General features: G+C 56.2%; 4 protein-coding genes across 5 annotated transcripts in view; 1 reads left to right on the top strand and 3 right to left on the bottom strand.

The window, feature by feature from the left end:
* The window catches only part of MMP24 (matrix metallopeptidase 24), a 44,942-nt gene extending 36,678 nt beyond the window's left edge, over positions 1–8,264 (top strand). Inside the window, exons 6-9 of the mRNA XM_032605597.1 lie at positions 1,239–1,453; positions 3,830–3,968; positions 5,363–5,629; positions 7,443–8,264. Of these exons, the coding sequence (XP_032461488.1) occupies positions 1,239–1,453; positions 3,830–3,968; positions 5,363–5,629; positions 7,443–7,780 (959 nt within the window). The 3' untranslated portion in view covers positions 7,781–8,264. The remainder of the gene's footprint in view (positions 1–1,238; positions 1,454–3,829; positions 3,969–5,362; positions 5,630–7,442) is intronic.
* A 1,772-nt stretch (positions 8,265–10,036) lies between these two features.
* On the bottom strand, positions 10,037–11,210 carry MMP24OS (MMP24 opposite strand). The gene is made up of 2 exons (XM_032605601.1): positions 11,122–11,210; positions 10,037–11,047 (listed from the first exon to the last, which is right to left on the bottom strand). The coding sequence occupies exon 2, from the start codon at positions 11,042–11,044 to the stop codon at positions 10,820–10,822; it is 225 nt and encodes a 74-aa protein (XP_032461492.1). The 5' UTR covers positions 11,045–11,047; positions 11,122–11,210; the 3' UTR covers positions 10,037–10,819.
* Positions 11,211–11,808: 598 nt separating this feature from the next.
* Positions 11,809–18,382, bottom strand: EIF6 (eukaryotic translation initiation factor 6). Of its 2 annotated transcripts, none has more exons than XM_032605599.1 (7): positions 18,242–18,382; positions 17,865–17,983; positions 17,628–17,713; positions 15,716–15,891; positions 15,002–15,178; positions 14,633–14,814; positions 11,809–12,103 (listed from the first exon to the last, which is right to left on the bottom strand). In XM_032605599.1, the coding sequence occupies exons 1-7, from the start codon at positions 18,353–18,355 to the stop codon at positions 12,094–12,096; spliced, it is 864 nt and encodes a 287-aa protein (XP_032461490.1). In that variant the 5' UTR covers positions 18,356–18,382; the 3' UTR covers positions 11,809–12,093. The 2 variants fall into 2 exon arrangements, with proteins under 2 accessions (XP_032461490.1, XP_032461491.1); XM_032605600.1 differs by having other exon boundaries at positions 18,213–18,275.
* Positions 18,383–19,847: 1,465 nt separating this feature from the next.
* Positions 19,848–26,027, bottom strand: FAM83C (family with sequence similarity 83 member C). Its single transcript, XM_032606068.1, has 5 exons — positions 26,019–26,027; positions 25,255–25,812; positions 22,925–23,092; positions 22,591–22,715; positions 19,848–22,077 (listed from the first exon to the last, which is right to left on the bottom strand). The coding sequence occupies exons 1-5, from the start codon at positions 26,025–26,027 to the stop codon at positions 20,637–20,639; spliced, it is 2,301 nt and encodes a 766-aa protein (XP_032461959.1). The 3' UTR covers positions 19,848–20,636.
* Positions 26,028–26,467: the final 440 nt, after the last annotated feature.

The raw sequence follows: 26,467 nt of genomic DNA, 5'->3' as shown, positions 1-26,467 counted from the left end.
GCTTGAACAGAGGTCTTTAAAGCCATGAACCTGGAAGAGATCCCTTCGGGTAGTGATTCTCAACTTGGCAGTGCGTTGGAATCACCTTGGGATTTCAATTTAAAAAAATACTGGGGCTGCCCTGGTGGCGCAGTGGTTGAGAGTCCGCCTGCCGATGCAGGGGGACACAGGTTCATGCCCCGGTCCGGGAGGATCCCACATGCCGCGGAGCCGCTGGGCCCGTGAGCCATGACCGCTGAGCCTGCGCGTCCGGAGCCTGTGCTCCGCAACGGGAGAGGCCACAGCAGTGAGAGGCCCGCGTACAGCAAAAAAAAAAACAACAAAAAAAACTGATACCCAGCCTTCACCCCCAGAAATTTGGTTTTAATTGGTCTGGGGTGACTTCTGAACATCAGGGGGGTTTTAAAAGTTCCCCAGGTGATCCTAATATGCAGCCCAAGTTGAGAAGCACTGACCTAGGACCCAAATAGAGAGAGAAAGACAGAGAGAGAGACAGAGACAGACAGACAGACAAAGGGGAGGGGAGGGGAGAGGAGAGGACCCAGGGGCATGCCGACCTTTAGAACCGGGTGGATGAGGAAAGGCCGCCAGCAAAGCAGGCTGAGAAGGAACAGTACACGAGGTAGGAGGAAAACCAAGAGAGTGCAGGGTTCTGGAAGAGAGAGAAGAGTGTTTCAAGGAAAGTGTGTGTGATCTTGCTACGCAAAGTGTGGGCCTCAGACCAGTAACTGGCATCGCCTGAGAGCGTGAACAAACACAGACTCTAAGGCCCCAGCCCAGACCCTCTGAGTCACAATCTGCATGTTATCCAGGTCCCTGAATGATCCTTATGGACATCAAAGTTTGGGTCAAGTAATGTTGGATTTGGCAACATGGAGGTCATTGGTGATCTTGACAGCAGTTTCAGTGGGTGACGAGGCAGAGGCCATGCTGGAGCAGGACCAAGAATGGGGGGAGCAGACAGAGAGGGTAGGGGACACTGAGCCTAAGAAGGGACATGTCCTCTCTCGTAACAGGAGAGAAGAAACCAGATTTGGGGGTGGAAAGATGGGAGTTCCCATTTAACGGCTCTTTTCATGGATTTTCTCAAAGACTGGGGGAGTAAACAATGGGAGAAGGGGGACAGGAGGCTGGAGTGTGACAGGCTTGTCTCAGAGCTGCCCGGGTGAGGATGAGGCAATGGCAGCGGGGGGCAGGGCACGCCTGGCCCTTCTCTAAGATGCAGCCCCTCTCTCCAGGACCCCCCGCGGAGCCCCTGGAGCCCACAAGGCCCCTCCCCACACTCCCGGTCCGCAGGATCCACTCACCGTCTGAGAGGAAGCATGAGCGCCAGCCCAGGCCCCCTCGGCCGCCCCTGGGGGACCGGCCAGCCACACCAGGCACCAAACCCAACATCTGTGACGGCAACTTCAACACGGTGGCCCTCTTCCGGGGCGAGATGTTTGTGTTTAAGGTAGGACCTCGGGGCTCCCCTCCCACTCCTTCCCCCACCTGGGGCGGGAGAGAGCTGCTGCTCTGGGATTAGGCCTGCTGTGGGGCCTGGAGGGGAGCTAGCCCAGCGGCCAGGCCATGAGGTCTCTTCCTGGTGCTGCTGGGTGAATGGACTTCTTTCCAAGAGGGAGGCGGGAAGTGGTGACCCTGCCCCTTCCTGAGGGTTAACGCTGGGGGGAAAGTGCTGGAGACCGGCCTCCACTCTGTGACTCTGAGCAAGTCACCTCCCTTGTCTGGACCTCAGTTTCTCCATCTGAGGGCTGGGAGGGTCATTTCTCTAATGAAGGGTGTGTGCAGATCAAAGGAGTCATGGCTGTGAAGATGTTGGCTTGGAGTAGGGGCTGGCACAGCAGTGGCTGCATCTGTCTCCGGATCCTGCCAGGGCTGGTTCAGAGGACCGCCTGACAGGAAGCTGGCCAGGCTACATCTTGTCCCCTGGTCTGTTCCTGTCCCTCTAGCCATGGGTTGCAGGGCGGCAGCCTGCTCAGTGTGTTGCAGTTGGGTTCTCAGGGAAGCAGGCTCTGGGACAGTGTTTGGGATGCAAGATTTTGACCAGGGAGCACCTCTGGGATCCACATCTGTGGGAAGGAGGGGAGGGAAGCACGATGGGGCAGGAGAAGATAAGCAGCAACTAGATCCACTGCAGACCCGGCCACGCCCACAGCGAGTTCCGGAGCTAGGATGGCCCATCAGAGTTGTCCCGTGTTGGGCCCCAAAAGGCTGGAACTTTATTCAGTCAATGGGTGAGGGGGGGCATGACCTTGGGGGAGCTCTCTGGAGCTAGGCCATCCCCAGCGAGGTTGACAGTTGAAAACTGCCTGCTGACCACACTCCCGGCCACCAGCACAAGAGGCCCTCCGCTGACAGCGTGTCTCTGTCACACTGGCTGGCTGTGGAGAGCTGCCCCACTCACCTTGTGGAATTCTCACCAGCAAGCTTTGAGCTCTGACCAAGAATCAGGCGACAGGGGTCAGCCCCAGTCCTGCTCTCACTGCGTGTCTCAAGGAGAGTCACTTGGCCTTCCCTAAGACTCTGTGTATCTCAGATCTACTTAAGAGGAGTTGTGAAAGTCAAAATAAGGTTTAAAAAACTGGATGTGAAAGTGCTTCGTAAAACACCTAAAAAAAAAAAAAACTTTTCTAGCTTTTGTACCTTTTTTTTTTGGCTGCGTTGGGTCATCGTTGCTGCGCGCAAGCTCTCTCTAGTTGCGGTGAGCGGGGGCTACTCTTCGTTGCGATGCGCGGGCTTCTCATTGTGGTGGCTTCTCTTGTTGCAGAGCACGGGCTCTAGGCACGTGGGCTTCACTAGTTGTGGCATGCGGGCTCAGTAGTTGTGGCTCGTGGGCTCTAGAGCGTAGGCTCAATAGTTGTGGTGCACAGGCTTAGTTGCTCCGCAGCCTGTGGAATCTTCCCGGACCAGGGCTTGAACCCGTGTTCCCTGCATTGGCAGACGGATTCTTAACCACTGTGCCACCAGGGAAGCCCCTGTACCATTTTTATGTATCATGTTCATTCTTCTGCACCCTTGGATCCTCCAACTGAACGGTTCCTAAGCGAGTCTGGGTTTTATCATTCCCATTCACACATAAGAAAACGGAGGTCCTAGGAGGTTACAGGCCTTGCCCAGACTGCCTACCAACCAGGGCTGCAGTGGGACCAGGCACCAATTTGAGGAGGAGAGCTTTTTTCACATTCTTGGCCTATTGAGCTGCCATTTACTTAACGTTGACTATGTGCCCTGTACTGTTCTAGGCACTTCACCTATAATCTCTCATCTGACCCCCACTATTACCCCCCTTTGCAGGTGAGGCTCTTTAAGTACTGAGCCCCAGGTCACGCAACTGTAAGAGGAGGAAACTGAATTCACACCCGGGGCTTGGGGGAATTTCCACGGCTTGCTTCCCACAGACCTTACCCTGCTGGCTGGAGCCAGCCGTGAGGAGGGCACTCTGCCCAGGCTCAGTGACCAACCCCTGCTTCCCACCAGCCTGGGGAGGGGCCCCGCTGACGTCGGTGACTCTCTGCTGCCCTCATGTGGTCATCCCAGGCCCTGCATCATCCCTTCCAGCTCCCCGCAACGCCTCCTCTGCCCACCAGGCCTGTCTGCTGGCTCTGTCTTATGGCCCCTTGGGCAGCAAGAGACATCAGGAGCCTTATGTGAAGAGAGTTGATGGGCATTTTATCTTCCTCATTGGGCTTTGAAAGATAGAAGCAGACATCAGGGAGGGTTGCAAGGCTGGGCCCAGGGGAACGTGTTGGGTTGTTGGGGCCTGAGCCCCAGGGCTGAGATCACTGGGTTCAAAGGCTATGCCTCTTTCTTTCCTTGCCTTAACCCCCAGGATCGCTGGTTCTGGCGCCTGCGCAATAACCGGGTACAGGAGGGCTACCCCATGCAGATCGAGCAGTTCTGGAAAGGCCTGCCCGCCCGCATAGACGCAGCCTATGAAAGGGCTGATGGAAGATTTGTCTTCTTCAAAGGTAACGTGGCCTGTGCAGAAGGACCTGGCATGCTTTCCTGCCCTTCTCGGGACCCCCTTTTTCCACCTGTAAACTGGAAGAGGTAGGGTGGGAGGCAGATGAGCTGCAAGGGTCCTTCTAGCCCTAACAGAAACACTGCCATCTGACAGGACAGATCCCTGCAGGCAGAGAAATTAAGTCAGGGAGTGATTGCTGAGGGTCTGTATGTGCCGAAGTTGGTGGGGTGACAAGCCTCACCCCCACAAAGTAGAGGGAGGTGCAGACAACTGAAGACCATCCAGTGCTCCATGGAAGGCCACCCTGTGAGTTCTGTAAGAGCCTGGAGGCGGGGAGGTCACGCAGGCTGCAGAGGCCAGGGGAGGAGGGGGAACTAGCTGTATGGCAGGCCCACCCTGTGCTAGGTTGTTTCACTTCGATTATCTTGACTTGGGCCAGGCCTCAGAAGAGTAAGATTCAGATAGTGAGGAGTGAGAAAAGCATTCCAAGGGGAAGGAACAGCATGGGCAAAGTAGTTCAAAAGGCTTTAGAAGACCCACCAGACAGCCATGGAGCCCCACCAGAGAGCTGTGAGAAGTGGCCTGGAAAGGTAGTTTAGGGGAGAGTCCTAAGGAGCCCTGGCTGCCCAGCCGAACTATGGTCTTAATCCATCAGGGCAATGCTGGAAGTTCACTGTTTGTTTCTGAGCAGCAGAGAGCCAGAAGGCAGGCGGCAATCCAGGCAGAGGCAGGAGGCCGTTCCTGAGACGGCTGCTGGAGTTGAGGAGAGCGATGTCTGTAAGGCCTGTACCAGGGAGGAGCAGTGAGGCTAGGAGGCTGACAAGGCCTTGTGAGAGGCTAAGTCCTGAGAGGAGAAGGAAAGAGAGGGTGAGGCCACCTTCTTGGGGACACTGGGAGGCAGACAGGTGGTGAGGGAGGGAGCCCCTGGGGTGGAGAGGAGGAACTCCGGAAGCCGACCTGGAAACGCCCAGAAGACGGTGGGCAATCAGGGTGCTGGGCCTGGTGCCCAGGTCCACTGGGAGAGCAGCAGCCTCAGAGTTGGGTGTCACTGGTAGAAGGTTGGGGGAGTACTAGTGTGTGTGTGAAGCTGTGAGAGGAAAGGAAAAAGGAGCAAGTCACACGAAAGGAAAAGAGGGTGGGGCACGGAGCCTGGGCAGCGTGGGGCGAGTTGCCCAGGATCTGAGACTGGATTCTGGCTTCTTGACCCCTAAGCTCTGCCTGAGCCAAGAGGCCTCCGCCTCCTCCGCCACAGGGATCAAGCAGGACCAGGGCCGTCTCCCCCTGACACTGGCTCCATGAATGACTTTGGTCCCAGTGGATGATGGGCAAGTGGCTCTATCCACAACCTCCAGCATGAATGACCGAGGAAGGCTAATCCTGGGTTCCTCTTGGCCACAGGTGACAAGTACTGGGTGTTTAAGGAGGTGACGGTGGAGCCTGGGTACCCCCACAGCCTGGGGGAGCTGGGCAGCTGTCTGCCCCGAGAAGGCATTGACACAGCTCTGCGCTGGGAACCTGTGGGCAAGACCTACTTTTTCAAAGGCGAGCGGTACTGGCGCTACAGCGAGGAGCGGCGGGCCACGGACCCTGGCTATCCCAAGCCCATCACCGTGTGGAAGGGCATCCCCCAGGCTCCCCAAGGGGCCTTCATCAGCAAGGAAGGATGTACGTAAGAAACCGGCTGGGTTTTGTGAGGGGGAGTCTGATTTTACGTGGGTCTCACCGGGGCCCACGGGCATACTCTCAAGGTATCCAGGTTTGAGAAACACCGCCTGGTGGTAAAGACAAGTGCCTCATATCGACCCATGTTTACACAGTAAATTAATCCTCTCTTACCAGCGGCCAAGTCACAGTTTCTCATCTGTAGGGATCATTCGCAACTGAGAGATGTTTTCATAGACTGACTTCATTCCCTCAGATGGCATTTCTCAGACAGTGGTCCTCAGGTGTACTCGAGGAGTCCCTCAAGGTAACAGATCTGAAATGATGGATGTGGTGGTTCAAAGGTGCTTTTTCACAGGGCTTAAAGATAAGAGAGAAGCATTTTCTAATTATGAGACATTTCCTAAGCTCCTCCTGGAGGCCAGGCTGACTCACAGCCTCTCCCTGCTCCGGACTAGAAGCTTCTCAAGAAGAGGGGCTGGGACTTGCCAGGTGCAGAGTGGCTATCCATGGATATTTGTTGAATCCATCTCTGCTCATCTGGTCAAAAGCACAGACCCTGGAGCCAGCCTGGCTGGTTTAATATCCCACCTCCACTGCTTACTAAGTTTTAGCTGTTATCATCATTATTATCTTGTTGGGGTGTTTTAGTTTTTATGGAATGTCAGGTGTCATTCATTTACTCCACAATAATTGCTGAGAGCCAGGTTGTGTGGGAGGGCTGGGGATGGAGCTTAGAACAAGACTTGCCTTGCATCCCTGGCTCCCAGTCTAGAGGCAAAAAACAAAGTGGCAACAAATGCAATAAGGGAAAGCATTTGCCAGAGAGCATCTAGGGAGAGGGCCATGTGAGAGAGGGTCGTCAGGAAGGGCTCTCCAAGGAGACGTCACCGGAAAGAAAGCCAGCAGCCACAGGGCCAGAGCCGCTATTTGGTGGCTCTCCTGTGTACCTGATGCTTTACACACATGGTCTCACTTTCTGGGGAGCCTCAGAGACAGGTGACATCAAGAACTTCAGCCAATGAAAATCCCAGCCAAGGTGGGGAGCCGGCCAATAGGAGAGTGTGAGTTGCTCTGTGTCTGTGGACTGGCGGGGCGATAAGGCTGCTGCAGGAAGCCTTGTGGTGGTTGCCAAGCCCTGCTGCCTCTTTTCCTTCCAGCCCCTCCCCCAGCAGGGTCCCAGCGACCCTGCAATCTGTGTTGCACAGTCACGTGTGCCAAGCCAAAAAAAGTCCGTGGTAACTGCGAAGAGGTGGTGCCCTCCGTCAACGGGAGAAATCTTGCTCCCTGCCTCCCTTGGCTCAGGCAGGAGCTGGCTCAGCCCTAGAGCTATGGAGACAGTGCCGTCCAAGCCTTAAGTTGGGGACTTGATCTGACTCACATGGGGGAAGGGCGAGGCTATGGGCACAGGATGGCAGAGCTGGGACCCAGGGCTGAGAAGAGTCCTGTCTGGGAAGCACAGAATGAGCTTACCAATGCTACTTCCAGCCCCTCAGTGGCTTCCCAGCGCCTTTGAGATGACAGGGTGGGCTGCTCCAGGTCCCAGGTGCCTCTCTGCAGCTGGGCAGGTCGTCCTCCACGACCAGCCACACCACTTGCAGGGTGTGCAAGGCACCGCATGCCTACCTCCAAGAGTTCCAACACGCCCCCACCACGTCACGTGCCCACCCGCCTTTCAGAGCTCCTCTTGGGCTCCTCCCAGGTGGGAGAGGCGCCCCTCCTCCACACTGCCACAGCGCCCTGGGCCCTCTCACGCTGGTGCAGAACAGGTGCAGGGAAGTGTCTGGGATGGTGATGATGGGCCGTGTTTCTGCAGATTACACCTACTTCTACAAGGGCCGGGACTACTGGAAATTTGACAACCAGAAACTAAGCGTGGAGCCAGGCTACCCACGCAACATCCTGCGTGACTGGATGGGCTGCAACCAGAAGGAGGTGGAGAGGCGCAAGGAGCGGCGGCTGCCCCAGGACGATGTGGACATCATGGTGACCATCAACGACGTGCCAGGCTCTGTGAATGCAGTGGCCGTGGTCATCCCCTGCATCCTGTCCCTCTGCATCCTGGTGCTGGTCTACACCATCTTCCAGTTCAAGAACAAGGCAGGCCCTCAGCCTGTCACCTACTATAAGCGGCCAGTCCAGGAGTGGGTGTGAGCAGCCCAGAGCCCTCTCTGTCCACTCGGTCTGGCCAGCCAGGCCCTTCCTCACCAGGGTCTGAGGGGCAGCTCTGGCCACTGCCCACCGGGGCCAGCATGGCCCTAGGCCAGGGGTCATGTAGCCGAAGTGGTGGTGCATTGGCCTAGGCTGAGCATGGGGCAGGGAGTGATGGCAGCTGTGCCCCAGGGTGGGTGTCTGGCACCCAGCTGCCAGCCTTCTGTCCTGGGTAAACTGCTCCCTACTCAAGGGAATAGGCCAGGCCCCATCAGGAGGCAGGGACCATGCCAGGAGGAGGAGGCCCGTGATCACTGCGCCCTGTGGCGTCCACGAGGCACCACTGCGCCATCTGTACCTGGCTGGACCCAGCACCTTCTGTGGGAAGCCAGCGCTAGCGGTCTCAGCCCCATCCGGGAGATGCCACCAGTCCTGGTCCCCCATTGCCAACACCTGCTGGTCAGATGTCCCCCCACCCCTACCCCACCGTCCTCCAAGGCTACAGGACCCCTGCTGCCGACAGAGTGGGCAACAAGCCTGGGTTTCCTCTGCTGGCAACAGCAGATCCCTCAGGAAACCTGCTCCACACGTCAGGGTCTCCTGAGACCCAGGATTTAGGGTCACATGCTGCAGGCAGGGCTGTGGCCCAGCTGGGTCTGACAAGGACCCAGCTGTCATGTCGTGAATATTTCAATGTCCTGTCACTATTGTTTAAAGTCCCATTCTGCAAAGGCTGCTTGAGGCTTTAGGTGAATTAGAGGTGACTGTCTTGGTGATGAGGCCAGCCCTCCCCCCAGCGATAAGGACCAAGGTGCTGTTAAGGCCACTGTAGTGCCCAGACACGCCAGGAGCTGGGCCCCGCTGATGAGGCTAAAGGGCTGGAGCAGGAGCTGACCCCATCTCGGGGGCTGATCTGAGTTTGTAGCTGTCCTCCACTCTCCGGTTCCTCTCCCCATCCCCCAAGTCCCCGGCCCTGCTCCAGCCTGTCGCTTGTGGCCTGAGGACTCAGCCTGACTAGTGAGGTGAGACGGAAATAGCTCTGGGCCAACATTCTCATGGCCTTGGGTTAAGGGGCCCAGGGCAGCCTTCTGAAGTGCTCAGAGCCCACACCCCTAGCTACCCTGAGACCACTTCAATCTCTCAGCCCAGAAGCAGTGTTTATACCATGAGCTTGGCGCCTGCTAACCCAGCTCTCTGGGCCCATCACCCTGCATTGCTCTTCGGAAACGGGCAGCCACAACTGGTAACAACCCCAAGCCTAGGGGCCCGTCCCTCACTGTCTCTGGCAGGAATTCCTAGGGCTCGGCTTGCCTCACTCCAACCCAGTAAGAGGCAGCCCTGCTTGTCACTACGGAGCCGGAGGCAAAACCAATGGGTTCAACTATGTCCACTGGCTCCCTGCCAAATCCAAGCAGAGGTGTCAGTCTCCAGGGTGCTGGCAGGGCCTCTGAGCCTGCATGGGCCTTGCCCCCACCCCGTGGCCTCTGGGCTTTGAGTCTGCTTAACCTGTAGCAGACAGGGACTCTGGGAGCTGTCTTGAGCAAAATCTCTCATCCCAGAGACACCTATATGGGTCCACTGTGTTCCCTGTCATCATCCTGTTTTTTCTCATTTTGGCCAAGGGCGGGCTCCCTGGGGCGGGTGGGGAACAACTGCAGAGATATTAGTGATTCATAGGTTTGTACAGTGTTTTATACTTTGCAAAGCACTTTATTAGCTGACCCCTGTCCGCTCACATGTAACTCATGCAGTCCCTGGGAGGCCAAGGATAACTCTCACTGTGCCCTCAAATGAAGCACAGAGAGGCTGTTACTTGCCCAGGCCACCCAGTAGGCTTGCTAGACCCCTCTAGGGTCCAAGATGAGATCAGAAGTGTCTCTTTTATCCATCTTTTCTTGGCCTCCCTTCTCCCCTTCCGGGTCCCTCTCCACTCCTCAGGTTGGTGCTCTCACTTCTTGAAAGCTCTAGGCCCCCCAGGCTCCCCACTGGCTCCTGGTACTACCGAGGTCAGCTGAGAAAGAGCAGGAGATGGAGGCAGGCAGCCCAGGCTGCAGATGTGAGGGATGCAGGGCCAGGCCCAGAGAGGGCTCAGCCTGGAGGCTTCCAATCATGGATTCTCCTGCCTTGTGGTCATCCGTTTGTCCATCATCCCAGGACAGGGCAGACAGAGGGGCAAAGCACTGGAGGCCCCAGAGCCCAGCTTCCCCTCAGTCTGGGGGAACATCACAGCATTTCAGTGTCAGTCACATTTTAAACTGATCAGCCTTTGTATAATGTTTTTTAAATCATTTCTAAATAAAACAAAAATACACAGTGTGTCATTTCCCTGGGATGTGGGAACAAGGATCAGGTTCTGGGTGGCCTTAAGAAGCTTCTGGGAGACAGGGTGCTTTGCAGTGTCTGGGAGGTGCCCCATGCATCTCATCTGCCGGCCCAAAAATCAGATGCCCCCTCTCTCCAAAAGGCTGGCCCTGGAGGCCCTCTGTTACTGGGGTCTCAGGAAAACAGCCAGATAATGCCAGGGTGGCACCAGGATGGCGGAGCAACCCCTCCCAGGAGAGGTATGGGCAGGTTCACTGTGGCAAGGTCTTTTCTCAAGTCAAGGCACATGGTGCCATGACCAAGGTCAAAAGCAAGAGCCCAGTTCTTGGCAACAGGGAAAAATGAGGTGAGATTAGGTCAGCAGCCTTGCGGTCTTCTTACCAAGAGCCCTGGCCTGGTTCTGGAAGCCAGTGACAGGAAAGGCTGCCCCAGCACCCAGACGGCTGGAGAAACTGTGGGGTGGGGATGAACACGAAGGTCTGAGCTGGTCTGGGTGCAGGCTGAGAAGCCAACGAATCTGGGGTAGAGGGAGGGGCCAGAGGCAAGACGGTGTCCCAAGGCGAGGCTGCGGAGGAGGCTTCCTTCCAGTCCCCAGCGAGCTCCCCGACTCTCCGCGCGTCTCCGGGGTGGCGGAAGGTGGAGAGAGACGACAAGGACCCGAGCAGGAGAGGCGTACAGGATGACAGGAGGCGGCGGGCGGTAAGTGCGGAGGGCGACGAGTCAGTACCAGGAGGTGCAGACGATAAGGAAGCGCACGTCGTCCAGCGGCCCCCAGGGGCCGGGCTCTGGCCAGGGCCGCCCAGGGCCCTCGGGCGCCGCGGGCTGGGGTTGGGGGTGGGTCTGAGGTTGGGGCTGGGGCTGGGGCTGGGGCTGCGCGGGCTGCGCGGGCTGCGCGGGCTGCACCGGCTGCGCGGCGCCCTGGCCACCGCTCAGCTGAGCTCCCATGTTCTGCAGGACGAGAGGCCCGTCAGGTACGGGACGGGCCGCACGCCACCCCCGCCCCGGCAGGGCCCGACCCTCACCTCGCACCGCCCGAGCCAACGGTCAGGAGAATCCCAGTGCCGGCCTCCGCTACCGGCTCGCCTGCGCAGCACCGTCTGGAAGGACTGGCGTTGTGACGCCACGGCGCACGAACCCCGCCCCCTAACCGCCGGCGAGGAAGGCTTCAGGGGCGGGGCCCAGCAAACCCGACCCACCCACCAGCAACCGGCCACACCCGCCCGAAGCCCCGGGGCCCCGCCCCGCGAGCAACTCGGAGCCGCTTGGAGCCGCCCCAGCTACCCTCGCCTCTCCAGCCTGGCTCCGCACCCACCCAAGGCCCTAAAGGAAAGGGCCTACCGAGATTGGTCTGAGTTGGTCCTGGGCACCTAGCAGCCAGGCCAGCAAACCTCCATCCACCCTGGGTGAAAGAGGACAAGACTGCCCTGTAGCCAGGTGCCCCAGAGCCCTTCAGGATCCTCACACTGGCCTAGGAGAGAGTTGAAACAGACTCATCTTTGAAGCCAAAAGTATGAGGCTGAAGTTGTGTGGGAAATGGGAGAAGTACAGTGGAGAGTGCCGCTTCCTCTTGTCCTGGGATGAAACCGCCTATCTGGTGATGGGGGGAGAGGAGTGGGAGACTGTAGAACTAAGGGGTGTGTGTGCATCCTACCCCACCTCCCCCCGGAACAATGGTGGGGGGCTGAGTGCAGGCTGAGGTCCCCAAATAACACATTCAGAATGGCCGGAAGAAGCTGCCCTTTAATGGGTTGGCACAGACAACAGAGCTCTCAGCCAGAAGCCATAGGACCTGCCGGCCAGCATGATGTGGCAGATTTTTGCAGTAACTATAGATTCAGGAGATGGGCACAGGTGAAGAAGGGCTGGGCGTCCAGCCACTGAGTCCAGGTGAGCTCTCTGCCACGGCCCTGCCAGCATCCAGGACAGACTGGGTGGGGCGTGGAGACGGAGCCAAAGTCCAGAGCCAGGAGCCCATGAAGAGTATGGAAGGTGACTCAGGTGAGGCTGGAGAGAGAAGGAGCATTGTCAGTAGGTGCTCCACAGAGCACAGCTCACCCTCCATCCTCAAGGTGCTTGCCTCCACCCTTACCCCAGGACCTCTGTTCCAGCTCAGCCCCGAAGAGCCACACACAGAGGCCCTTCCAGATTCCACTGCTCCCACAAGTCACAAATCCAGTCTAGCACTCACAGTGCTTACAAACTAAAAGTAACTCCTCCACTCGGGTGGGTGAACTCAATAACTTATTCAAATCGTTATTGATCATAAATCAGAGCCTCACAGGTCAAGCCCAACAGACATTAGACAAGGGAACAAGGTGGCTCAGAGAGGGTAAGGGACACGTCCAGGCCCCAAATCCTCTAGTGGCAGGGCTGCGGCCAGAACGTTCTTCCTGGAGGTGATAGTCATGTGCACGATTATAAACATGAAGTATGTATTTCTTTTTTACGGCTGCCCCTCACGGCTTGTGGGATCTTAGCTCCCCGAACAGGGACTGAACACAGGCCCTTGGCAGTGAAAGCACCAAGTCCTAACCACCGGACCACCAGGGAAATTCCCTTAAGTACATATTTCTTGTTTGTTTTTCTTTTGTTATCTGAAGTTTTTATTTCTCTTTAAAGTACTAAAAAAGTTGGATTCTATCTTAGTTTTCCTAGGATGGCTTTTCCTCATACAATCTTAAGTAGAAGAAATGAAAGAACTTTGGGGAAGTTGAAGTACATATTTCTAATCCCCGACCTGACACCTTCCTTGTGAGGTCTCATGGGCACCTCAAACTCAACAGGTTCAAAACCAAAGGAAGCTGATGAGTTTTGTCTCTTCTTTTCCAACACCCATGTCTTTATCTTAACTGCAATGCTGACCAGGGCTGCTGACTGCAGGCAGTTCTGCCTGGCAGTTTCTGAAGTTTCACCATTAAATACAACATTTGCTGTAGTTTAGTAGGTAACAATAATCAGGTTACAGAAATTTCTTTCTGTTCTTAGGTTGCTAAGAAGTTTTTTTCATTTTGTTCTTTAATTAAATGGTTAATTGTGGAAGTACTGTTTTCTTTATGAGGTTCAATGTTCCAAAAGGGGAGGAAGGGTATATTCTATTCATCACCCCATCACTACTGTCTGGCACATAGTAGGTGTTCCAAAAAAAGTTGTTGAACAAATAACAAAACCACTGGTACCACTTTCCTATTCAGACCCTTTCAACTGCTCTCCAGTGCTGACAGCAGAGTTTGTCAGTGTGGTCTCCAAACTGCCCTCATCAGAATCACCTAGGAAAGATTATTAAAACAACCACACATGGTTGGGTCTCACGCCAAACTGAGGGAATCAGTATCTGAGGGGTGATGGCAAATGCTTTGGTTAACAAGTATCCAAACATAAACCAAAGGTCAAAACACCTACAGTCAAAACTTCTTGACATGGGCATTCAGAGTCCTCAACACTGGGAATAAAACCTTTCCCCTTCACACCTTCCACACTTCCCCATCCCTGGTTCTGTCTGAAGTGCTTCCCTACCCTATCTTCGCATTTTCAATTACCTACTCATTTCCCTGAAGCCCAGACTAAAATGATCTGTCCTCCCCAAAACCTTCCTGGATTCCAGAAAGTGTATCACAGGAGCTTCCAAAACCACAAAAGGCACCTTTTACTTCTTCTTTGAAGGTCGCTAACTTATACAACATGGCCACTACATCTTCTCTCCCCTGCTACAATCTAAGTCCCTCTCAGAGGCAGGATGTAGCACTAAGCTGCCGAACTATCCCACATGGGGTCTTGTCCATAGGGTTCAATGAACATCAAGCAATTGAACGAATGAAGGAGGGAAAATGAAGGGAAATTCTGCCCCTGCTAAGTCGGGAGTCTGCTACTGGACACTTGCTCTACTTTGGGGTTTCTATCCTCATAAAGACTCCTGTGCTAGCCGGGTATGGCGTGCCTTGAGAAGGATCCTAAATGGGGGTGGGGGGGGAGGCACTAAATATCCAGCACCTGCTGCTCTTCCAAAGGAAGAGATTCTAGAGCCTAACACCCCAGAACCTTCCAGGGTTAGGGCCCAAGAACCCACTCTTGTGGGGTAGGGCCCAAGAACCCACTCTTGTTTTAAACCCACAAAGTCCAGATGACGGTGATTCTGATGCATTCCCCACACCCCCGAGTCCCTTAGGCACCTGGGTCTCCTCAGTTCCTAAAAGCAGCCTTCCCTCCTTCCTTCAATTAAAAAGCTCTTTCCTGTCTCAGGCTACTGGCTGGGGACACTGACACACAGGCAAATACAAACTGCAAAAGAATGTGGTCAGTGATAAAATAAAAGACAGACTACAGAAGGGATATACTGAGCCAGCGTCTTCAAAGACGGCAGTGGGCAGGTCCTCAGGAAATGCTTGTGGACTGTGCCCTGTGCTTGCTCAGCAGCGTGCAGATGTGGCCTCACACGCAAGGACAACCTACCAGTATGAATACAGTGTGGCTCCCATTACAGGTGGCATCTCCCTCCTCTCCCCTCCCCTCCCCTCCAAAGAAGAGAGGCCCAGATACCTGTCAATGAGGGAATCCCGCATGCTGGTAGCAATGGTGCTAGGCTGGGCTTCATTCAGCTTGAAAACACTCTCCACCACTGACAGCTCTGTGCTGGTCGTGTCCAGGCCACAGAAGGCACACCAGTCGTTCACTACCATCCCAGCGGCGACCACCTCGCTGCCTCGGTTCACAGTGCCCGCCTGCCAAGGGACGGCTCAGTGTGGATCATGGCAACAACAGCCAAAGTCATGAGGACTCTCCCCAAACCCTTCTCCCTGACCCTCAGCCCAAACCCAAACTGTGACAGGTAATAATCTAGATTCCCGAATACTGGGCAAAGGGATCTGCTCCAGCAGGAGACAGAGCTCAGAGAATAAGACTGCTTACCACAAGGGGGACCTGAAGGAGAGAGGACAGCTCATCCTGGTCTTCAATTGAAGTCTTGGGATGCACCAGCCCTCCCTGATTGCTGAAGACACAGTAGCTTCCTACCAGCACCTGGTCAGCTATTGTCTGTCTGAAGACTTCCACCTTTAGCACATCAGCCAGGATTTCTTCTGTTTCCTGTCAGCCAAAGGTACTGTGCTCAGCGCCCAGAACAAGCAGATCAAAGAACCCAGGGCCTCCACACCCAGACCCACCCAGGGCATGACTCCCTAAGCTCATTCCTCTGCTATGTAGCTGCATATGGAAGCTTCACCCAGAAAAAGGAGGGAATACAGCTTGGAGCAGTCTAGACCAGCTATGGAGCCCCTAATATCCATGCATGCCCTGAAGAGCCAGAGGCTGGTCTCCACATTACCCTCCTTTCCTCTAACCCAGAGGCAAGAGTTCACCTGTCAATCTTCTCTCCTAGCCCTGACTTCAAGACCAGATGGGTCAATCTCCCTGATTCTGAAGGACTAATACACTCCCTAGCTTCTTTCTGACACTGATCACACCATGGAAGGCCTCTGTTCACTATTCCAACCAATGTCTGAACTGCAGGAGCCCAGGTATAAAGAGAAACCACAAGAGATACCCCTAATTCCTGTCTGATGGGCAAGAATGGTGGCTAACCGCTGACTCGGCTAATATCCTGTGACTCCTGGGCCGCCTCACCCTGTCCAGGTCTGGGTGGACTAAGGCCACGTAGTCATTGCAGGTGGTGACATTGCCCAGGGCCGAGAGCCGCTCCTCCACCCGCCGGATCTGCACTGAGTCTGGGAGGCAGTTGCGAATGTGTTGCAGCTCCTGGTCGGTGGCATTGCTGGGCACCAGGAGACCATGCCTGTTCCCTGGGGAGACCCAAATTAGGGAAGGTGGGACAAGGATGGACCATGAATACACAAGATGCCTGCTGAGCCCTGGGGGCTGGGGATACAATCCAGCCCAATTAGCTTCCCCAAAGCTTTAGACCCAGACCCCAGTCCTCCAAACCACTGATCCATACAACACCCGGGGAACCAGGAGTCCCACTGGGCAGGCCAGAGATGGCCTAGGAGTTTGTCCCAACACATCCTGCCCAATTCGCCATCATCAGCCAGGAGGAACCAGGACTAACAGGAAGCGCTCTTGGGCATTAGTTGTATTTTAAGAAACTGAAGTAATACTCCACACCTACCAGAATGGCTAAATTTTTTAAAAGAATGTCAATACCAAGTGTTGGCAAAGATATATGGAGCAACCAATAGGAGTATAAACTGGGCAACCACTTCAGATAATTATGTGGCATCATCTACTACATTGAATACCCAGCCATTTCTCTCCTAGGTATTATATATCCAATAGAAATACATACATTTGTTCACTAAGAAACACAGCAGCAATACTCATAACAGACCAAACTGAAAACTACCCAAATACCCACTATCAAGAGAATGAATGAATACACCGTGGTACACCTACACGAAACACAGTACACGGCAACATGAATGAACCACAATTATCTTGTGACAACAATGACTAAACCTCTGCCTAACTCTGCAAGGTCACAACTCTGAACTTCTCAACTATAAGTTTCTCCCATCATAAAAAAAAACCCACCAAAGGTCAGGTTAAGATCTCCCTTGTTACATAAGAACTAGCTTCAAGTCCAAAGGTCAAGGTTAGGGATACGAATGTTCTGCCTGAATAAGAAAATACTCGAGTCCAAGATCATCAGGCTTATGATTAAAAATACAGGAACAAACTCCTATTTGAGCAAAACTAGAAAGAAGGGGAGGCAGTAAAGGCTGACAGATCCAGCTCAGAGAAAGGACAAATGGCCGGAGTCAACCGTGCTGAGACATAGGGGTACATGGTAAAGGGAACTGAAGATTGAAATGGGTAACTGAACAGTACGCCCCAGAATCTTAGCTTGTCACTATTATTTTTTTTTTTTTTGCGGTACACAGGCCTCTCACTGTTGTGGCCTCTCCTGTTGCGGAGCACAGGCTCTGGACGCACAGGCTCAGCGGCCATGGCTCACGGGCCCAGCCGCTCCGCGGCATGTGGGATCTTCCCGGGCCGGGGTACGAACCCGTGTCCCCTGCATCGGCAGGCGGACTCTCAACCACTGCACCACCAGGGAAGCCCAGCTTGTCATTTTTTAGAGGCAGAAACAGACGCTCAGAAAGTGGAAGCAATTTGCCCAGAGTCAGTGGCCGGGGAGAGATGACAATCCAATCTTCCCTCACACCAGGTGTGGAACTGGGCGAGTCACTTGGGTTCTTTGAGTCTCAGCTTCCTCATCAGTCAAATTAGGCCAATAATTCCGACCTCCCAGGGTCTTCGTGAACATGGACTGAAACAAGGGTAAAAGTGAAAGCCCTTTATGTTATTTGTGATTACAATGATCCAGAAGCCTTTGCCAGAGGTTGTCCCTGATCTGCTGACACTTAGGGTCCAGCACAGGCCTGAGAGATTCTGTAGTCCCTGGAAATAATGGATGAAAGCCTAGGAATCCCTGGGTCACCCGGGGTCCCTTCTAGGGGTACAAGTAAAGGCGCTGGGAGGCTCCATTTCCTCCCTCGGCGACTTCCAGCTAGCTTACCCACACACATGCGCCCGATGATGCGGCAGCCGGCGATGGAGGCGTGCACCACAGGGATGGTATCAGCAAGCTCACCCTCGAACACACTGTAGGGACAAGGACTCGGTGGTCACGGGGCTGGGGGGCCTGAACCCTCCCTCTGCCCGAGCCCTCCCTCTGCCCGAGCCCCAGACTCCCAAGTACCCCTCCCAGCCACCCACCCACACACTGCCCACGGGCCCCGGGCTCCCGCCGCACCTGTAGAAGTTCTCCGACCCTCCGATGGCCACCAGGCAGTAAGTGTTGGTAAGTTTAGCAAAGCAGCCGATCTCACAGTTGTTCTCGAACGACGCTCGGACCGCCATGAGGCCTAGGGGCTGCGGGACAGGGAGCTCAGGGCCGGCGGATCCTCTCCCGGGACAGGGTGCTCCGGCTTCGACCCTGGGTCCGGGTCCGGGTCCCGCGGCCTCCGCGCCTCAGGCCCCGCCGCGACCCCGCCCCTCTCGGCCCCCAGCCCTCGGGGCCCGCCCACCTAGCCCCTCCAGACACGACAGCCCCGAATCCTTCGGCCCCCACCCCTCACGACCCAGGGCGCCCGGAGGTAACCCTGCCGATGTCCCGCCACAACCGCTCACCACGTAAACGAAACCTCCGCACGCGCAAGGGACCTCCTCGGCCCTCGGTAGGTTTCCGTTTCCGCCTCCTCCCTGGGAGACTTCCGAGAGAACGCGGCGCACGCCGCCACGCATGCGACCACTCTAGCGCCAGCCTCTGGGAGCACTCTATGGCTGCAAGTGGTCCTGTCTCTACCCCGCCTGGCCCCGCCTCCAGCAAGCTCGCATTCATTCATTTATTCATTCAGTCAGGAGCTTTGTAGGAGATAGTATCGACCCAGACCTGTGCTGGTTGGATGTGAGGCATAAGAATGGAGGAGCCAGGGATGTCTTGCAGAAGATGGGTTGATGATGGAGTTATATCTTAGTTCCCCCACCAGGCATCGAACCCACGCCCCCTGCATTGGAAGCGAGAAGTCTTAACCACTGGACCGTCAGGGAAGTCCCAGACGGAGTTATACCTTGAAGTAAAGCCCGAGGAGGAAGAGCAGGTGTGGGAGAGGTGAGGGACAGAGTGAGGTGTGGGACAGATGCCCAGGCCGGATCTGGAGCCCAGGGGAGACTGGAGGGCTGAGATGTGGAGCTGAAGCCTGGGGTGGATGAAGTCACCCACGGAGAAGGTGTCCATCAGGGAGAAGTAAGACCACGACAGAGGCTGGAGAAGGAGGCGCGGCCAGAGGATGAAAGGAAACCATGCTGAAGAAGGTATTGGAGAGGAGAGGATGGACGAAGCCGGGTGTCAGGGAGGGTCCAGAGTGGGCAAGGGTGTAGGGGCTGATGGGCAGCCACTTTCTGCCTCCCTCCCCCACCCCGACCCCGCCCCGCCTGCAGATGGTGGCAGTCAAGAGACCTGCTCTGGTGGACGGATGAACTTGGCCCCCATTTTGTACAAAAGCCCCAGGGTCTCGCAGAATGTCACTCTCAGCGAGGGCAGAGGGAAGCTTGGAGCCCCTTTCCTCCCCACCCCCCAGCCCTCCTGCAACCCTCCACTCTCCTTCAAGGACCTCTCCATAGTTGGCCTGAATGGTGCCCTTCCCCTGTCCCCAACCTGCAGTTTCATAACTCTGCCTTCTTCAGGATACACCAGGCTGCTGCTGGGTCATAGCATGTCTGCTTTTATTGATTTGTATCACGTATACTGTCCCAGGCAGGTCGCAAGCTCAGGAAAAGGACCTACATCTGACAGAGCCTATACTTCTAGGGATACTCAGCAAAATGAGGCTGGTATGTGTGTGTGTGTATCCACGTCCTCTCCATCCTCCCAGATTCATCTCAGACCCACTCATTCAGTCCTCTCCATGGTCTCTCTTCAGCTGGTTCCCTCTACCAGGAATTCCTCTAACCCTCGCCTCCATCTATCCAAGTCCTTTCCACCCTTCAAGGCTTGGCTCAAAGGCTGCCTCCTCTAAGAAACTTTTCTCACCACTCCATCATCACCACCACTTGTTGGCCTTCATTCTCTACCACCTTCTGTCACTGGTTAGCCTTTAATTAGATACACCAGTCGTTTATGCATTGAATCCTTGTCTCCTAGGGACTGAATCTGATTCATTTCTCAACCCTATGGCATGTCCAGCACAGGACTGGGTACACAGCTTAGGTACAAAAAGATACTGGTTGGTGCATGCATGCCTCTGTGTGTGTGTGTGTGTGTGTGTGTGTGTGTGTGTGTGTGTGTGGTTATGTGCATATTTATGGTCTGTAGATCCTAAGGGGTCTACGGTGTGCACCGAATGTAACCATTCATTTACCCAAATGACATTTATTGAGTACCTGTAACTAGAATCCTGAGTGTTTTGGTTTATCGCATGGACTGCATCTGTGGGTGTAGTTTGTGGGTGTGAAACCTGTCAGTGTGCAGTGTATATTGTGCAGGCATTTGGAGCATCTCTGTTATTATGTGGATTTTGTGTGCATGGGGACATGGGAACTGTTGATATTTTGTGTCCTGTCTGTGCAAAAACACGATCTTAAGAAATTAAGAGTCAGAGACACAGATTTGAGCCCCTGTCACTTACTCGGACCTGATTCCAAGCAAGTCATCAAACTCGCTGGGTCCCAGCTTCTAAATTTATATTATAGGGAAGATAATATCTATGATCCTAGAACTGTACACCTACTAGAGCTCTATCTCGTAGGGTATTGTGAGGATGAAGGATGAGAAGTAACTGGTGAGAAGGGCTCAGCACAGTGACAAACGGCAGGTACCCAGTAACTGTGGGTTCCATTTCCCCATGTGTGTGCATGTACGTGTGTGAGCAAGAATCCCAAGCCCAAGGAATGTCTAACCTGGGCCTCTAGACTCCCTCTCCTCCCCATAAGGGCCGTGCTCGAGCTCCCACCCCAGAGTCTGGGACCTGAGCCAATCTAGAGTCACAGTGGATGGAGGACGGACATGTCCTTTCTGGGAGCAGGACTACAACTGAAAGCGGCTTCGGAGCAGCTTGCACTTGGACTTGTTGTACTGAATAATGAGGTCCAGTTTGCTGTGGCCCAGGGTCAGCCGTTTCTCATCCCCAGACAGGCCATTGCTACTGCCATTGCGCTGGCCACCTGTGGGGCCCCTGGGGAGGCCAGGCTCAGGTCCCTGCCTGGTGCCCTGTAACTGATGATACTTGGTGATGAGGTCCAGCTGGCTGTGGCCCAGAGTCAGCCGCTTCTCATCCCCAGAGTCCACTCCAGGCTTTCTGCCAGGGCTCGGTCTGGGGAGATCATTGGACCCAGGCCCCTCACCCCAGAATGGGCCAAACTTCATGATGAGGTCCAGCTGGCTGTGTCCCAGGGTCTGCCGTTGTTCATCTTTACCCTGCTTGCCAGGCCTGGCCAAGGAGTTGGCTTCAGGGGGCACTCTGGAGCCCCCAGCCTTGGGGGACTGTACCTGGAGGTCCAGTTGGCCATGGCTGTGGTTTGGGGACAGCCTCTTGTCCTCTGGGGTTCGATTGCCAGGCCTGGGGGAGCCTGACTCAGGGGGACCCCTGGCATCCTGGGCCTGGGGCAGGAGATCCAGCTGGTTGTATCTCTGATTTGAGGCCAACCTCCTGTCCTCTGGGGCCTGCTCACTAGGCCAAAGGGAGCCTGAGATGGGGGTCACCCCAGAATCAGGGCCCCCTGCTTCTCGTGCCCTGGGGAAGGGGACGAGGAGATCCAGCTGGCCATGGCTCTGACTCAGAGACACCTTATTCTCCTCCACTGCCTCCAGGGCTGTGCCGGGTACCCAGCGGCCTCGTGGGGGGCTAGGCTCCTGGCTTCCTGTGACCCCATTCTCTGGGAGCCCGGACGGAGCTGAGACACCCCGGGGAAAGGAGAGGAGGGGGTGAGGGCGAGCAAACAGAGGTGACCCCCCTGCCAGGGTCACAGGGCTGGTGCTATTGGGGTTGAGGGCAGGGGAGGACTGGGACCAGGGGGACGCCCCCAGCTTGCTCGGGTTGGCCCTGTAGGGCCCAAGCAGGGGGCCGTGGTTAGGGTCTGAGAGCTGGCATTGCAGGGAGGGCTGGCCATCGGCCTCACAGTGGGCAGGGCCCGGGGAGGAGGATCCCATAGCCATGTCACTGCAGCCGCCGCCTCTTGGCAGAGCTGGGTAGGAGGAGTGACCCATGCGAGGTGAGCACTTGATGCTGCTGAGGCTGGTGCTGGAGCACGACAAGGATGTGGTGCTGGGGATGCCGGGCCTGAAGGACCGGGCCACTGGGGGAGGGCACGGTGCCCTGGGAGACAGGGGATCTTCACCTCCGCAGAAGCCCTCCACGGGCCGGGACTCGGCATAAAGACAGCAGAACTCCTGGTCAAAGTCTTCCACGATGCGGCCCCTCAGCTGCAGCACCATGCTCGTGTGCGCCTGGCTGCAAAGCCAGGTGAAGCTGGGGGCAGAGGGTCAGGGTCAGGAGGCAAAGTGCAGGACCTTGGGGCCAGGCAGGAGTCACAAACAGGGGAGCAAGATAAAACCACCAGCACCCCTAGGGCCCAAGTGAGGAGGCAGAGCTCTGACTCCGGAGTCTGTTCTAGCCCTAGCTCAGCTTAGTGGACTTCGGCACGTGGTTTCGCATCTCAGCCTCAACTTCCCCATCTGTAAAATGGACCAAGGGCCAGGTTCCCTGAAGTCCCTCCAATTCCGAGGTGCAAGAGTTATTTTCTATGCCAAGGGCATTAAAGTAGTCCTTCCACAGAGTGAGCTCCTCCAGGGCCCAGCCCAGGGCTGTCTTGCTCCCCACACTGGCCCCTGGGCCCTGCACCATGCCTGCCACATGGCGGCTGCTCGGTTCATGGTGGAAAGGATGGATGAAGAAAGGAAAGTTCAAAGCTGCCAGGTCCCAGGCACCCTCGCAAACCGGTGGCTCAGCCCCAGGCACCCTCCCCGCCATCCACTTGCTCACCTGTAGCTGCCTGCCACCACCTGCTCACCGTCAATGATGGCGAACTTCTCCAGGGCCTGCCCCGTGAAGCGGCGGCCTGCCTTGCTGCAGTATGTGTCCCCACACGTGCTCCGCACACGCATGTTCTGGGCCAAGAAGGGAGGGAGGTTGGGAATCACCTTTAGAGGACAGGGCTCAAGCCATGTCTAAATCTCCTGGGATCTCTGACCCAAAATAGCTATAGGAGAGCCCGGCCTCCCACTCCCATTGACCCCCGATGCTCACGAACCACCCGACTGACTCTCCTGCCCTCCCTGACTCCACACCCCAGTTCCTGCCCCCGTCCCTTGCTGACCCGTAGGTGCCCTCTATTGAGGTCCATCTTGTAGCACATCTCCAGGAAGTGCCTCAGGTGTTCCTCGGCCAGAAGCAGGTAGACGGGGACACCACGCCAGCCCGAGGCCTCCACGAGGTCACACAGAAGCTCCATGTCGGTGAAGATGTCCATTACCACAGCCACCACCTGGCGGGGGCGGCGGGGGGTGGGGGGGAAGCTCAGCCCTGCCCGGGGCACTGCCGAGGCCAGGGGTAGAGGCTAGATCCCCGGAAACAGCACTGGACTGAAAAGCAGGAGGCCAGAGCCCATGAGAACACCTGAACTGGGAGGGCTTTTAGTGGTGACCCAGCCTGGGGGTTCCTGACATGGAAGCTGGGGGGTTTCACTGTCTTGAAGCCCAGAAGGCTGTTTGAAAGTTTTTGTGTGCATTTTTCTAAGGACGGTTTGTTTATCTGTCATCTGATTCTCAAAGAGGTCTGTGGATCAGCTGTACCAGTCTAAAGGTCTACTCTACAGATGGCAAGACTGAGGCCCAGAGGGGGAAAGAGTCAGAAGCAAAACCCAGACCCCACTTCCCAGGATAGCACCTCACACTCCCCCCACTTGCTCAAGCTGTAGCTCTGGCTGTCTGTCTGAGGCTCCCTTCTCATGGATCAGAGCTGCAGGCTAATTACTGGGGTCTTCAGTGCCCTTTGCTAGACCCACCTGTTTCGCTGAGAAGCTGCAGAGATCTGCTGTGACCTCTTACAACTGGGACCAAGTTTTCTGCTCGGTGGAGAGGTGGGGCTTGCAATATCTGCCGTGAGAACCTCCTCTCCCAGTCCAGGCTGAGAGGCAGGAGGTGCGGAGCAAAGCACTCCAGCTCTGGAGCCAGACAGAGCTGGGTTCGAACCTGCACTCTGCTACTTCCTAGTGCTATGACCTTAGGCGAATTCCTTCACCCCTGGGAGCCTCAACTTCCTCATCTGCTAAATGGAGATAGTGATAGCTACCTCTCAAGAGTTATGGGGAATTTAATGTGAAAATACTCAACACACAACAGAAGCTCAATAAATGTTCCTCTCCTGCTGCCTCCTTAACAAACAAAGCCATTGGGCCACAGGGGGAGGAAGCACTTCCCAAGATCACTCTGAGAGTCAGTGACAGCCCAGAGTGGAAGCTTGGCTCCTGACCCAGAGGTGGAGGGTCTAGACGGGAGGATGAGGAACCAAAGCACTGAGGGATGCCCTAGTCCATGGCACAGGCCTGGCCACAGGTGAGGGGAACAGGACAAGCAAGAAAAATCAAAGGGCAGTGGTGATGACAGCAGCCATCTCACTAATAACCCCATTCCCTGTGCCAGTCAGGTCTGGCCTTCCCCTGCCTGGGACGTAGGTAGACTTGCCAGGGAGGCTCTGGAGGTACCAGCAGGATGCCAGCATCCTGGCTCCTAACATCTGCAGCAGGTACCCTCAGGGCTGCTCCCCTAGCAAGAGCACTGAGTCTAAGCCACCCCAAACTCTGCCTAGGGTCATCTGATCCATCTCCCTGCCTCCTGAGTCAGAGGCCAGGGCTCCAGGAGTGAGGCTGTGCTAGTCTGTAGCTGAAGGCTTCCCAGGTACAAACACCCCACTTGCTCTGCCGCTTCCCTTTCTCCTGAGCCCTGCTCCCCATCCTTGAGCCCAGCAGCTTCCGCTCCTCTTTCCTTTGGGTGCAGAGCTAAAAGCCCAGCCCTCAAGGCCATGCTGAGGCCCAGGCACCAGCACCCCTTCCCCTGCTTCAGGCCAGTGGAGATACAGTGCACAAAGCGAGGTTCAGTTGGGACCATTTGTCAGGAGGCAGGGCTGTGCCTGGGGCCCGGGGCCTGAGTCTAGAGCCCTTTCCCTCTCCCTGAGCCCCGGGTTCCATTTCACCAACTGACTGGACCTCATGAGTAAGTCCCAGTCCCTTTCTGGCCTCAGTTTCCTCCTCTGTAACTCAAGGGGGTGGCTCAGATGCTCACCAAGGTTGGGGTTCTTAGTTTGGGGATCACAGACCTTTTTGAGAATCTGATGAAGGCCATAGGCCCTCTCCCCCAAAAGAGAGAGGATCCCCCTCTGCAATGAACACCACTTTGCACGCGTTTTCAGGGTGTTTGTGGAGTCCCTGAGACCCATCCCCTGTTCTAAGCTTGTTCATAATGTCCTCGAGTGCCAAGAGGTTACCAAGGTAAATAAAACACGCCCACACTCTAGGAGCTTGTGATCTGATAGGGGGCAGAGGTTCTCGTCCCAATGCTGCCCCCAAGCTGCTGTGTGGCCACACTTCCTCTCCCTGGGCCTCAGTTTCCACATCTGTGAAATGAATGTCTGAAGAGACGAGGCCCTTACCGTGCGGGCCTGGCTGAAGAGGAAATGCAGAAGGTCCTTGATGCTCTTGGCTTTGTTCCGCTGTAAGTGGATCACAGCCTGCGTGGGCCTGAAGCCCGTGGCCCGTGGCACCTCGGGCCAGCCCAAGTCCAGGTCCGGGGGGTCTATGTCGGAGGCCAGGGGGAAGTAAGTGCCGGAGGTGACTTCGGAGAGCAGGCTGAGGGGGTCAGGCCCGGCAGCCCCTGGCCCCACAGCCTCGCCTAGCTCAGAGCCCCCGCGCGCATGGCTGGTCATGTAGTCCACATCCAGAGGGCTCAGGAAGGGCAGCTCCTGCTCCTCGGAGAGGACCCGCAGGTAGGCAGCCTCACCCCGCTCCAGGAGGGCATCGGCCGCCAGCCGGGCTGCCTCGCTGTGCTGGAGCACCCGCGGTGAGCTCTCCCGCCACCGCTGCCGCTTCAGCTCCTCCACCCGGCACGGCAGGGGCCCCGCCATGCCCTGAGCTCCCAGCGCCTCCGAACACGCCTGCCCACCGGCTACCCTCACCCTCCAGCAAGCTCCATGGCCTGCACCCCGGGCCGGCTGCAGCAGGAAGAAGATACCAGCAGAAACTGTCTCCCGCCCGCCTGCCCTTTGTCAGAGCCACGCTCCACCCTGTTGCCCCCGGCCTCGGGAACCTGTTGGGTCAGCCTCACATGTCCGCCTGCTGTTGGGACTCGCCCGCCCGCCACCCGGGGAAAGGGAAGGTCCTTACTCAGCACACACTCCCTCCGCCACCCCAGCGTCACCTGCTGCATCCCCACCAGGCTCCCAGCAAGTTTCCTCCAAACACTGCCCTTCCGGAGTCCCAGTGAAAAATGCTGTCCCACCCCTGAAAAATTCTGTTCCCGATGTCTGCGTTTCCACCACCCTCAGCTCTGGGGAAGCTCTTGACCTGGTGGCGCCAGACCCCAGCCTTTCTCCCCTCCTCGGGGGCTGAGTATTAAATGGTTAGTGAGAAAGTTGGTTGAGAGGATCGGGGGACACACTGCGTGGTCCGGAGGCAAACAGCAGGCCAGTTTCTGTTCTCTGCCTCCATCAAGGGCCTTAGTCCCGGAGTCCTCAGGAGCAGGGTGAGGCTTTGCGCTGGAGAAGGGGGCTCAGCAGATGGCAGCTAGCTGGGAAGGCAGGCCGGGCAGAAGTGGTCACAAGGGTGCCAGCCCCACCTTTCTGTGGAGGGACGAGGTCCCATGAGGGT

The sequence above is a fragment of the Phocoena sinus genome, chromosome 15 (assembly GCF_008692025.1).
Source record: "Phocoena sinus isolate mPhoSin1 chromosome 15, mPhoSin1.pri, whole genome shotgun sequence".
In the NCBI taxonomy this organism is placed as follows: Eukaryota; Metazoa; Chordata; class Mammalia; order Artiodactyla; family Phocoenidae; genus Phocoena; species Phocoena sinus.
The sequence above is the reverse complement of the archived record's forward strand: the minus strand, read 5'-3'. Positions and strand labels throughout refer to the sequence as shown.

Bases quoted from the DNA above. Each gene is read 5' to 3' on its own strand.
- EIF6 (XM_032605599.1), bottom strand. From the start codon at position 18,355: ATGCGTGGCGGCGTGCGCCGCGTTCTCTCGGAAGTCTCCCAGGGAGGA. The intron at 15,892-17,627 runs GTAAGCTAGCTG...GGGTCTCCCCAG, and splicing joins CATCGGGCGCATGTGTGTGG to GGAACAGGCATGGTCTCCTG. The intron at 14,815-15,001 runs GTAAGCAGTCTT...GTCCCTTGGCAG, and splicing joins TCCTTCAGGTCCCCCTTGTG to GCGGGCACTGTGAACCGAGG.
- FAM83C (XM_032606068.1), bottom strand. The intron at 22,716-22,924 runs GTCAGCAAGGGA...TTCTTGGCCCAG, and splicing joins TCAATAGAGGGCACCTACGG to AACATGCGTGTGCGGAGCAC. The intron at 22,078-22,590 runs GTGAGCAAGTGG...CTCTGCCCCCAG, and splicing joins GTGGTGGCAGGCAGCTACAG to CTTCACCTGGCTTTGCAGCC.
- MMP24OS (XM_032605601.1), bottom strand. From the start codon at position 11,044: ATGGGAGCTCAGCTGAGCGGTGGCCAGGGCGCCGCGCAGCCGGTGCAG.